Below are 13,632 nucleotides of genomic sequence, written 5' to 3' on the forward strand. Positions count from 1 at the left end.
CAGCCCTTTACCTTCTGTATCACCCCATTACTTGTAGTATGTAAGCTCGTTGGAGCAGGACCCTCACCCCTACTGTCTGCATCAACTGATTACTATGTAACCGTGGTTTTTGTACTTTTGTATTTCTGTATCCCCCTGTCTTTGTATGCGCTGCGGAATATGTTGGCACTATACAAATAAAGATTATTATTAGTTTTAGCTCACCTAAAAATAGTCTTTTTTAACTATTTGCTGTCTTGTTTCTCTGCAGGAGTAAACACGGAGCCACAAATTACATCCCTGAACAGTTTCTGGATGACTTTTTGGATTTGGTCATTTGGGGCCATGAACACGAGTGTAAGATAGCGCCGGTGAGGAATGAGCAGCAGTTGTTCTACGTGTCCCAGCCGGGCAGCTCGGTGGCCACGTCGCTGTCCCCTGGAGAGGCAGTAAAGAAGTATGTCCATTAGATTTCATAGAAATTAACATTAACGTGAATGCTCATTTTTTTTTTCGTGGCATCTTTGGGTCTCAGGCCGGGTTCACATATGCCTGACCAGCCAGCTTTTTTACTTCTAGCATTGTCTTGAAATGCCAGAGAGAAACGGATACCAGAACTCGCCCCATAGTTCAGTATGGCATCCATTGCCTCGGTTTTAATGCTAGATGCCTACAGTAATCACACTGGACAGAAAACCATTGCATGCAGCGTTTTAGTGCTCTCCTATGGATGCCAGATCTGTGCAAAATAGTGCGCCCAAATGGTATTTGTTGTGTCCGGCTTCGGCGTGGACACAACTGATTGATAGGAAACCCACCTAACACTGCGCACACTGCTTTTTTACCTTAATGCGATATATATATTTATTGTATACAGTATTAATGGATGTCGCGAAGTTTAAACGGACAGTTGACCTGTTGCACAGAACTTCTGCTTGCCTCTTCAGTTGCTTTTGATGTGCAAAGATGCAATAACTTGTAGCAGCACCTTTACAGCATCACATCCTCTGCACAGCCGTAGCATTAACCCTTTCCAATCCACTGTCTTACGTCTAAAGACATTATGATTTAAGGCTGTACAGCTCCGATGTTGGAAGACGTCTGTTGGGGTTCTCTTACTGTATATTGCCAGCCTCTCTGCTCTCCGAGCCTATCCAACGTGTCACCTCAGGCAGTACTGGCTTTAGCCAGCAGATAGCGCCGTTGTTTAACAGCAGAAGAAGAGTAAGCCCCCTAGGAAAAAGGATACAAATTGGATTGGAAAGGGTTAAAAAGATGCAGGCATCACCTTTTGAGCCTCATAAAGTACGTTATGGGGCTTAAAGTTGAGGGATCATGGGCTCCGGGGAGCAGTGTTTCCGACTCAACAGATGCAGCGCGGTTTCCCTGTGAAGTCGGCGTCCGCAGCTTGCCTCTTTCTGCATGTGCACCTCCCATAGAGATGAATGGGAGGTTCGCGCACAGAAAGAGTTGCGCTGCTGGTGCGTGCTGACTTCACAGGGACAATGCTCAGCAATGGGGGGTCCGGTGAGTATAAAACCCCCGTTCCCCTCAACTTTGATCCTTCTAATGTAGTATGCCCATGCTTGATATGTGCGAACAGTGCAGGACACATTCATGGTGCCTAGGGAGGTGAGTGAACCATTAGTCCGCTATATATATTGAATTCCGCTCCTACCTGACTTCTCTGCCTCCTCTTAAGGAAAGCTTTCAGCTCAGTCTTTAGCTGTGGATTCACAGTGTTTCAATTAAATCCCAAATCCAAACATTGGAGGCATGACTGCACCTTGATCCGCTTCCTGCTGGTTCACGTCATCCGACATCCTGGAGGAGTGCCCGGCTGGAAATTACATATTGCCAACTGTAGCTGCTGGCCGTCCGCGTGCGTCTTGATGCTCACAGAGCCGGGCAGCAGAACTAACTCTTTGCTCATGTTCTGCGAACGTAGATTTTTTTTTAAAGAGCAAATTATTGGAGAATAGAGTTGGCAAAATGGACACGGAGGCTCTTTGCATCTATATGTCCAATCAGAGTTAAACTCTGTTCCTGACTGCGTTCAAGCCTTTTATCGGAGGTGCACGTCTGGAGGATTTTGTGACAGCTCCAGCAGAAGGCTCTCTCCTATGCCGCTGGATGGGCATATAGTGGCATGCATCTTCCATAGGGAAGGCCCTATTCCACGTGGTATACTTCTTTTGGTGGGATGTCTCTGCATTGTGTAGTTGGCAGAAAAAAACAAAGATATGCTAACCTATATCAGCACAACACTGGCCAATAGGTCTCTATTTTGGCTTCCATTAGCTGAATGGGGACCCATAGCTACATATGGCATAAGCCAAACATCTTCTTTTAACATGTTGTCAACAAGGCTGTACTTACTTAAAGGTGTATTCCGAGTACTAAGTGTTTTTTCTAGTCTTTTACCCATCCATAGTATGGGTAAAAACTGTTGGACTACTGGGACCCCCATCATTCCCGAATATGGGGGTGCTATCTTCCTCACTCTCCCCACAACCTATAGTTCAGCGCCAATCCGACCTGTATTATGTCCGTTTTTATGGAGAGCAGCCGTACAGGGCTCTTATCTTTTCCGCGGACTATAACGAAAAAAGTCAAGCAGAGAGCTCTATTTCTTTCACAGCCCATTGAGGTGAATAGAGCTTTGTGCCTGGCTTCAATGGGATCCACTCAGGATCAGTGTGTGGTCCATTCCCCCACTGTTCCATCAGTTTTCACCCATCCAGTGGTTTGGTGAAAACTGCAAAAAAAATTTTGTGACTGGAATACCCCTTCAACCCCAACAAGAAAATATGCATCAATGTGAATACGCTCAAGGATAATAGTGACATCTAATGGGTCAGTTTACAAGAAATATGAGCTAAAACTGGCAATGCCCTTGACTTTCTGTGCCCTTGCAGTTCTAAATCCAGCTTCAAATGGGTATTCCCATCCCGGCCCATCATAGCTGCATTGAAAATACCTCTCTGTATTCTGCAGCTAGGGTGGCTGGGAGCTAATCAAGCAGCCAAACAAGCTGCCTTACGCCAGTAACTCTGATTCACTTCTACAGGAATTATGTAACAGAAACCACATGGCATAGCAAACTCTGCCCTTTCCGTAATACTGGCCACCTCTATTATAGCCCTGGCATCAGGCAGGATGGGGTTCAGGGACCCCCATTCTAAACATCTATCAGACACGTATGGCATATCCACTGGACATGCCATAAATGTTTGAGATGGGAATAACCCTTTTAAGTGTACCTGAGTTTTCAACAAGTTTTCTATAATACACCAGTTTTACCTTACTCGCTCAGTTGTTGCTGTTTGCACCTCATTTCATGTATGTAAGTTCTGATTTTTTGGGATTAGTCTCCATTTTTCTGCAATTTGGAATTCACTTTCAGGAAGGGGATCTGTAGCAAGCCTAGTATTCTGCCAGTAGTTTACTGTCCTGACTTCCTTGCCCTTACTTCCCATGCTGCATTACACACTCTATAGTCCAATCAGCAGGGAGATGGTGTCTGAATGGCTGGAACTCTGCTCTCCTAGAATGATCCAGGCATTCAAGAGAAATTTGGGCCAAATATGTAATGAACTCCCTATAGTGTGTGCGTGCGTGCGTGCGTGCGTGCGTGCGTGCGTGCGTGTGTGTGTGTGTGTGTTGTATCAGCAGGAGAGACAGAGACTCTGGAGATTGCTATCACAGTGTCTGCAGGTCTGTCAGGAGCTTACAGTGAAGATAACTAAAGAAGCATCTCTTGATACTGCAGAAGCTCTGTTCCCAATGGCTGAGAAGCTGGAAGGGAGACCCCTAGTGGCAGCCACTTCAACATGATTTATAGGGGTAAATGAGAAATGATGATACTAACAAAAGGTAGTAGATGAGCATCTCCAGCTTCATAGATGTGATCTGGCCTTACCCTGTGCCTGGGCAAGGCATCATGGTACATGGTATTCCCTGAGCATTAGCCCGCAGAAGGCTATTTCTACAATCCTGGTGGCAGACAGAAGCTGGATTACTTTAGCTGGTTGTATGATGGTTGTTTAGAGGGGACAGATATGATTTCATGCGTCTGCTGAAGTATTATTTCATGTAGTACTACAAATAGCTTGGATGATAATTCTTAATCACAATTCTTCTCTGAGTCAACTAATTGTGCTTCCTGCAGTCCGAGTGGGTTCAGTGGCTACATCTACTTTGTATACGAGTGGGTTCAGTGGGTACATCTACCTTGTATACGAGTGGGTTCAGTGGGTACATCTACTTTGTATACGAGTGGTTTCAGTGGGTACATCTACTTTGTATATGAGTGGGTTCAGTGGGTACATCTACTGTGTATACGAGTGGGTTCAGTGGGTACATCTACTGTGTATATGAGTGGGTTCAGTGGGTACATCTACTTTGTATCCGAGTGGGTTCAGTGGGTACATCTACTTTGTATACGAGTGAGTTCAGTGGGTACATCTACTTTGTATACGAGTGGGTTCAGTGGGTACATCTACTTTGTATATGAGTGGGTTCAGTGGGTACATCTACTGTGTATACGAGTGGGTTCAGTGGGTACATCTACTGTGTATATGAGTGGGTTCAGTGGGTACATCTACTTTGTATCCGAGTGGGTTCAGTGGGTACATCTACTTTGTATACGAGTGAGTTCAGTGGGTACATCTACTTTGTATACGAGTGGGTTCAGTGGGTACATCTACTTTGTATACGAGTGGGTTCAGTGGGTACATCTACTTTGTATACGAGTGGGTTCAGTGGGTACATCTACTTTGTATACGGGTGGGTTCAGTGGGTACATCTACTGTGTATACGAGTGGGTTCAGTGGGTACATCTACTTTGTATATGAGTGGGTTCAGTGGGTACATCTACTGTGTATACGAGTGGGTTCAGTGGGTACATCTACTGTGTATATGAGTGGGATCAGTGGGTACATCTACTTTGTATCCGAGTGGGTTCAGTGGGTACATCTACTTTGTATACGAGTGAGTTCAGTGGGTACATCTACTTTGTATCCGAGTGGGTTCAGTGGGTACATCTACTTTGTATACGAGTGGGTTCAGTGGGTACATCTACTTTGTATATGAGTGGGTTCAGTGGGTACATCTACTGTGTATACGAGTGGGTTCAGTGGGTACATCTACTGTGTATATGAGTGGGTTCAGTGGGTACATCTACTTTGTATCCGAGTGGGTTCAGTGGGTACATCTACTTTGTATACGAGTGAGTTCAGTGGGTACATCTACTTTGTATACGAGTGGGTTCAGTGGGTACATCTACTTTGTATACGAGTGGGTTCAGTGGGTACATCTACTTTGTATACGAGTGGGTTCAGTGGGTACATCTACTTTGTATACAGGTGGGTTCAGTGAGTACATCTACTGTGTATACGGGTGGGTTCAGTGAGTACATCTACTGTGTATACGAGTGGGTTCAGTGGGTACATCTACTTTGTATACGGGTGGGTTCAGTGGGTACATCTACTTTGTATACGGGTGGGTTCAGTGGGTACATCTACTTTGTATACGAGTGGGTTCAGTGGGTACATCTACTTTGTATACGAGTGGGTTCAGTGGGTACATCTACTTTGTATACAGGTGGGTTCAGTGAGTACATCTACTGTGTATACGGGTGGGTTCAGTGAGTACATCTACTGTGTATACGAGTGGGTTCAGTGGGTACATCTACTTTGTATACGGGTGGGTTCAGTGGGTACATCTACTTTGTATACGGGTGGGTTCAGTGGGTACATCTACTTTGTATACGAGTGGGTTCAGTGGGTACATCTACTTTGTAGTTACCTACACGGCGGTTTTCGCTACTGACTCATATTTGTAAGGACAAATCTTTCATGTCTAAGTAATCAAGTTCTACAGAATACAATGTAGAATGTGGGCAGAGATCAGGCATGGCTTGGCGTTACTAAACCACCCTCAGTGCGGCACAGGATGGCAACGCTAATACACCCTCAGAGCTTTTTTTAACCCCTTCAGGACCAGAGTGTTTCATTTTCGTTTTTCGTCCCCACCTTCCAATAGCCATAACTTTTTTAATCTTTCCATTGACAAGCTGTTTGAGGGCTTGTTTGTTGGTAGGATGAGTTGTATCTCATTAAGATTCAGGATCTTGGCTTCCAAATGCGCAACACGCTCACATCTCATACAGCGGTATGTAACTGGCTGTTCATACATACATGGCACAAGATGTACACTGGATGGCATTGTCAGTGATGGAGCACATTCTAAATGGGGACCATACAGATGGATTAGATGAAAGTAATATGTGCAAAAATCAAAATGAACAGTAAATAAGTATAAGTGACTCTTCCAAAGTCTCCGAATCCAAAGTCACTAATCCCAAGTCACACATTTAAGAAACCGCACACTCACACTCACACTCACACTTATGATTGCTTTATATAACTTATCTGTAATGCTCCTGCTCCTCCTCTGTTTGGAAAGGGTGTGTGTGTATGTATGTGTATATTATATATATATATACACACACACAGCAACACACTTCCAACCCACTCAGGGCTGGACGGATGTATGCGAAGCCACCATATTAGATCTTGATCCCCAAAAAGATCCATGTTCCGCCAATAGTAATAAATGGTGGTGGCCGCATATATGGTGCTAAAAAAGTATTTGCTTTATTCCTCCAAGCGTAAAAGATACAACGTTTCGACAAGAAGTCTTTTTTTTTTTTAAGTATGCTTGAAAAAGACTTCTTGTTGAAACATTGTATCTTTTATGCTTGGAGGAATAAAGGCCATACTGTTTTAGCCCCATAGATGCGGTCACCTCCATTCATTACTATTGAATTTACATTGTGTCATTTTTATTGAAACTTATTCATTTTCATACGGAAAACATTTTAAGTGTCGTTTTAATTCTATGTATTTATTTGAGTGCTTGTGGATGCACGATATTTTTTTCTTTTCCGTCTGGTGCGTACACGAATAAATCATGAGGTTTTCCGAGGTCTGGCTGGCCACATACAGTCGTCCATGTGAGAAGCAGGGATTCTCCCAATCTAGCCCACACACTTGCAGCGATTGTCCTTGTGCTCTGTTGATGGTCATTGCAAAACCGAGTCGCAGCGGAAACTGTAAACGTTTGAATCCAAACGGCATATCTGTGGGGATGATTGGAATCCGTGGCAGCAGGACAGCTTCCCCCTTCAATTTCCCATTCAGAATTGTAGCTTGGATGGCATTGTTCATCATCTTTTTCACCGACAGTCTTGTACCGTTGCAAAGTCGTGGTGGGTGGATGTTTCGGAGAAGAATGATAGGCGCGCCAATTTTCAATGTTAAAATGTGCGGTGGCATACCTGGAAAATCGAGTGAATTCAAAAATTCCGTTGGGTAATTGACAACTTTGTCTTGATTCATCACAGTATCGATGGACTTATATGTTGTCGCTTCGCCTGGTATTCCATTTTGAATGCTGAAATTGATGGCATCGACATCGTTGTTGGTAGCTGCTAATATAGCTCGTGCCCTGAGCCACTGAGGATTGGTGTAATTCATGTAGTATAGCCCGTGCGCTGAGCCACTGAGGATTGGTGTAATTCATGTAGTATAGCCCGTGCGCTGAGCCACTGAGGATTGGTGTAATTCATGTATTATAGCCCGTGCGCTGAGCCACTGAGGATTGGTGTAATTCATGTAATATAGCAGTGCGCTGAGCCACTGAGGATTGGTGTAATTCATGTATTCTAGCCCGTGCGCTGAGCCACTGATGGTTGTTGTAATTCATGTAATATAGCACATGCGCTGAGCCACTGAGGATTGGTGTAATTCATGTATTATAGCACATGCGCTGAGCCACTGAGGATTGGTGTAATTCATGTAGTATAGCCCGTGCGCTGAGCCACTGAGGATTGGTGTAATTCATGTATTATAGCCCGTGCGCTGAGCCACTGAGGATTGGTGTAATTCATGTATTCTAGCCCGTGCGCTGAGCCACTGATGGTTGTTGTAATTCATGTAATATAGCCCGTGCGCTGAGCCACTGATGATTGGTGTAATTCATGTAATATAGCCCGTGCGCTGAGCCACTGATGGTTGTTGTAATTCATGTAATATAGCCCGTGCACTGAGCCACTGAGGATTGGTGTAATTCATGTATTATAGCCCGTGCGCTGAGCCACTGATGGTTGTTGTAATTCATGTAATATAGCCCGTGCACTGAGCCACTGAGGATTGGTGTAATTCATGTAATATAGCCCGTGCGCTGAGCCACTGAGAATTGGTGTAATTCATGTAATATAGCCCGTGCGCTGAGCCACTGATGGTTGTTGTAATTCATGTAATATAGCAGTGCCCTGAGCCACTGAGGATTGGTGTAATTCATGTAATATAGCAGTGCGCTGAGCCACTGAGGATTGGTGTAATTCATGTAATATAGCCCGTGCGCTGAGCCACTGAGAATTGGTGTAATTCATGTAATATAGCCCGTGCGCTGAGCCACTGATGGTTGTTGTAATTCATGTAATATAGCAGTGCGCTGAGCCACTGAGGATTGGTGTAATTCCGCGCGATATTTTGGAAAACCTTTTGAATCAATTCGTCTTTGGTTGATGTCATCTTACCATAGTTTGTTGGCAATGCGATACAATGTGTAGTTCTGTCAATTGACATCTTCCCATTCCCAATATCCAACAATTGTTTTGCGAAACGTTCGGCGGATGCATCATTTTGTAGTTGAACACGCATCCCGTTGCTCGTCTGTTTCTGGAGCTCGTAATGCCTTTTTCTTTCATGCTTGAGAAGTAGATCGACCAATCGATTTCCGTTTGGGGAGCATAACTGTCGAAGACGCTCGCACACACGCCACCTATCGTAGGATAGATGTACTATGCCAGAAACCTTCGGGGGAGTGTACTTAACTTCCCAAAGTCTCATGGCGATCGGATGCATGGTGTACTAATTAGAGATGAGCGAGTATACTCGCTAAGGCACATTGCTCCAGCGAGTAGCGCCTTAGCCGAGTATCTCCCCGCTCGTCTCTAAAGATTCGGGGGGCGGGGAGCGCCGGGGAACAGCGGGGAGGAACGGAGGGGAGATCTCTCTCTCCCTCTCTCCCCCCCGCAACTCACCTGTCACCGGCGCCGGCCCCCGAATCTTTAGAGACGAGCGGGGAGATACTCGGCTAAGGCACTACTCACTCGAGTAATGTGCCTTAGCGAGTATACTCGCTCATCTCTAGTAGTAATGCATAAAAGACAGACAGACATTCGTGTATATGTATATATATATATGTATATATATATCACAATGCTGTTTCATTCTGCTTTAATATATTTGACATTCAATATAGCATTTTAACTTGAGCTTTACGTTTTGCATTGAGACGATGCTTCCCTTTACTTCTCCTGGCAAAATAATCTAAACACATTGCTGTCTTAGTGACTGTCAGTCCCCGTCCGGCTTCCCACGTACTCAGAGCCAAATCAAGCCTTAGGCGCTAACACTGGAGAACAGCGGCTTCCTTTTAATTTTGGATACTTCATTAACTAAGAAAATGTTTCCTACTCCTTCCATCCATCCATCTTAGAACATTATGGCGTATTGCTAGGATATGCATCATTTCCTGATCAGTTGGTTCCAACTCTCGGGACACCCACCGATCCTAAGAATGAAGGCTGCAGAGCTGGTTCACGGATTTTCTTCTTTTCCTGCATAGCAGCGCTCCTAGCACCCGCTGGGCCAGGAACTGCAACACCGCTCCATTCAAGTGAGGGAGGAAACACCTCTTATATGGTAACTTGATGATATAATCTTAAAGGAAACCTGTCACCAGCGTGTCCAGTGTCAGTTTGTTACTGAAATACCGCTACCATGTGCTTGGATGACCACATAACATGCTAAGGCATTTATATACGTGGGCCAATAGAGGGGGACTTGACACCTAATTGTTAATACTGTAGAAGACACCGAAGTAGTAATTGAGGCCCGCACTCAGCAGCCGGGGGGTACGGGTTGAAGGAGTGTGATACCATGCCATCCACTGTCTAGTGCAGCGGGGAGCGGCACCTGCTACACTAGTCAGCACCCCGGAATGTACAGCATGGTGGCGGTGGTAGCAAACATGGGGAGCGAGCCGTCTCATCCAAATTCACTGCACTGTGCCCTGTGCTCTGCAGGTATATATAATATCAGAGAGAGAAAGATTGATTGCCGTTGCAATCATTGTCCTGAGACAAAAACTCTGCCCTTAAGTGGAAGCATTTTTCATTACAGTCACTGTCCTGGGACGGACTATCTACTTACAACCACATAGACCGCAATTAGTGCTGTCCTATAGGTACATAGTGCTAAACAGCCTAATATATATACAACTGTTGCATTACATGGTAATATAAATGATGCATCCGACATCACCCGGGTTGTTCTCAAACTCGCCCCTGAGCTCCACCATGGAGTTTTACTTCCAGCCCTGGCTTCGCCTAATCTGGGTGCAAATTCCACACCTGTAGCTTGTCTTGGATGCCTACAGGACTGGCTCTGGTTCACAGCTGCCACCTTCTGTCGTTGTGCATGCGTCAGGGCGACAGGACGGTGTTGGTGCAGACATGAGCAGAATCCTCTACTCTGGGGCGGGCGGATCGTGATGCACGATAGAAAGGTGAAGGCACCCCGGATCCAGGGCAGCTCCCGCGTCTACACTGCATCTCACAATAGTGGACTTCAACCTGCAATCTGACAATCATGCAGATGATGCATTATAGTTCTTCTGTACTGCAGTTTATTATCACTATTTCTGTCTAGGACAAAGCCATGGCAGACCTATATGCCATTGACTGGCATCTGGTTGCCATAGCAAACCTTTGACCTTCAATAATATCATGGTGGAGGGTCCATTACGTCCCAGAGGGAGAACCTACCCTTAGTTAACCTTGTACATGCTGCAATCAATGTTGATTGTAGCAGGTAAGTGGGTTACATGCTATAATTGTACGGCATTTATAATCTTTATTTATATAGCGCCGACGTATTCCGCAGCGCTTACAAGACAGGAGGAACAGAAATAAAACGTAGTAATCAACTGCAGGAAACAATAGGGGTGAGGGTCCTGCTCCAAGGAGCTTACATACTACAAGTAATGGGGGGATACAGAAGGTAAAGGGGCTGGAGATGTGCACGGTATGGCGAGGTGGGGAGTGAGGGATGCTATAGACAGTGGTCAGACGTAAGCCATGTGGTGGCTGAATCGGTATGACTGCAGGGGGAGGTTGATGGCGGCTAGCTGGGATTGCAGGGCAGGGAGCATGTTATACGGTGGAGTACAGAGGGGTTTGGTTTAGGAGATGTGGTATGCCTCCTTGAAGAGGTGCGTTTTTGGAGCAAGGCTGGAGTTGTGTGAGTTAGTGATTGCCTGGATAGTTTTAGGGTAGCAACCGTGAGCGTTTTTAGTGGGTCCACGGTGAGGAAAAGTGCGGATTCTTGCGATGTTCTTGAGGTGCAGCTGACATGTTCGGGCGAGAGATTGGATGTAGGGGGGTAAAGGAGAGATCGGCGTCGACTATAACCCCAAGACAGCGGGCGTGCTGGGAGTTATAATAGTGCCACATACTGAGATTGAGATGTCCGGATGAGCTCGGTTAACAGAGGGCGGAAATACCAGTAGGTTCAGTTTTATGTAGAAAGAGAACATAGTGTTAGGGCTAATGCCCACGGCCGGATTAAGCCGCAGCTATTAGATTCTATTGAACCTAATAGCTCAATGTTCAATTCTCACGCTGCGAAATTCTGCAGCGTTGAAGGGGTTCTGTCAGCAAAAAAAAATGTGGTCGGCACGTGGCGCTGGGCGTACGACGCGTCACTCCTACGCCGGCCGCGTCTAACTGCCGGATTCGACGGTGAGTGCGCATGCGTGCCGGGAAGGGATGCATGCATGCTCGCCATCGACTGCGGAGGTTAGGCACAGCCGGTGTAGGAGTGACGCGTCACTTGCCGACAACTGACCAGGGCGGAAGTACTTGCCGCTTGGCAGTGGCCGAGGCAGTTCCGGAGCTGGAACTTTGCCAGCTTCTGCAGTGCCTTATACAGCCTGCAGGACGGACATGGGAAGACGAGAAGGTGTCTGGTGAACGGCCCGGCGAGGTACAGGTGAGTAGAGACATTTTTTTTTTTTTTACTGACAGAACCCCTTTAAAGAAACCGCAGCATGCTCTAATTGCTGCAGGAATATGCACATCCGGCTTCCATTGTAGTCAATGGAAGGCGGCCGTCACGCTGTACTTCCGCTGTCGCACAGCGGAAGTATCACGTGAATATACGTCCCCGCCCACCGCTGGCTGCGTCATGCTACAGCAGAAGTATTGCATGATTACGTGTCCCCGCCCACTACTGGCCGCGTCATACCGCCCTGCTGGCGCGTTACGCGCTGTACTGCGCATGCACACTGGCTCGCCAGGCGGAAAACGCACAGTGGATCCGGAGAGGTTGGTATGTGTCTTTGGTGGGCACTGTGACTGACTCCGCTGCAATATTGCACTGGCAGAGTCTGTCACGGCCGTAGGCAGGAGGCCTTAGAGACAGCGGACAGACAGTCGGTGGTGTTCTGGAGTAATGTTGTTGTGATGTCACGGGAGGAGGTATATAGCTGGGTATCAACAGCATAGAGATAGTACAGAAATCCAAATCTCCTGATGGTCTGTTCAATAGGAGCTGTGTAGATAAAGGGGGCCGAGCCCTGGGGGATCCCAACAGCAAGGGGAGGAGGGGGCCCAGGACTGAGCCCTGGGGGACCCCAACAGCAAGTGGAAGAGGAAGGGAGGGGGCCAAGGACCAAGCCTTGGGGTACTCCAGCTGCAAGGGGAAGAGGAGGGGAGGGGGCCGAGGACTGAGCCCTGGGGGACCCCAACAGCAAGTGGAAGAGGAGGGGAGGTAGAGCCAGCAAAGGAAACACTGAAAGAGCGGTCAGACAGGTAGGAGGAGAACCAGGAGGGGGCAGTGTCCTTTAGTCCAATAGAGAGAAGCATACTGAGGAGGAGTTTGTGGTCAACAGTTCCAAATGCTGCTGAGAGATCGAGGAGGATCAGTAGGGAGTAGTCACCCCTTGATTTAGCTGTCAGGAGGTAATTTGACACTTTAGTCAGGGCGGTTTCTCTCATGTGTAGGGGGTGGAAGCCGGACTGTAGGGGGTCAAGAACAGAGTTTTCTGAGAGATGACATGTAAGCGAGAGTAAACCTAAGGAAGTCGCCAATATAGTATTTTACTAGTTTGGAGATTAAGGCGAGGTTGGAGAGGGGCCGGTAGTTGGCAGCATAGGACAAGTTTGGTTTTGTAAACAGTGGAGATATAACAACCTTCCCTGTATCTTAAAGTGTTTGTCCCTTTAAGATATCTAGTTGCAGCGATTGTGACATAGACGCTTTGTGGGACATTTTTCCAAACTCAGTAGTTCCATTCATGGAAACCACATTGAGCCTCTCCCCAGCGTGAAACGGCTGATCACGGGGAACAATGCTTAAGATTCAATATAACCGTAAGTAGGAATACGTCTGAGCGTTTAGTGTCTCTGTGAGGAATAGTTTCCATTTGGATGCTCTTACATTGTGAGGAGCAAAAACGTTACACAGGTGCAATAATATTGGAAGTGCAGAATTTACATAGTTGTCAAAAATAGAAACC

At 46.4% G+C, this 13,632-nt stretch overlaps 1 protein-coding gene across 1 annotated transcript in view; it reads left to right on the plus strand.

Moving 5' to 3' along the window:
* MRE11 (MRE11 homolog, double strand break repair nuclease) overlaps positions 1–13,632 on the plus strand; it is a 192,190-nt gene that overhangs the window by 32,517 nt on the left and 146,041 nt on the right. The window contains exon 8 of the mRNA XM_066586845.1: positions 251–436. Coding sequence (XP_066442942.1) covers positions 251–436 — 186 coding nt within the window. The remainder of the gene's footprint in view (positions 1–250; positions 437–13,632) is intronic.

This window comes from Eleutherodactylus coqui, chromosome 1 (assembly GCF_035609145.1).
Source record: "Eleutherodactylus coqui strain aEleCoq1 chromosome 1, aEleCoq1.hap1, whole genome shotgun sequence".
Classification (NCBI taxonomy): Eukaryota; Metazoa; Chordata; class Amphibia; order Anura; family Eleutherodactylidae; genus Eleutherodactylus; species Eleutherodactylus coqui.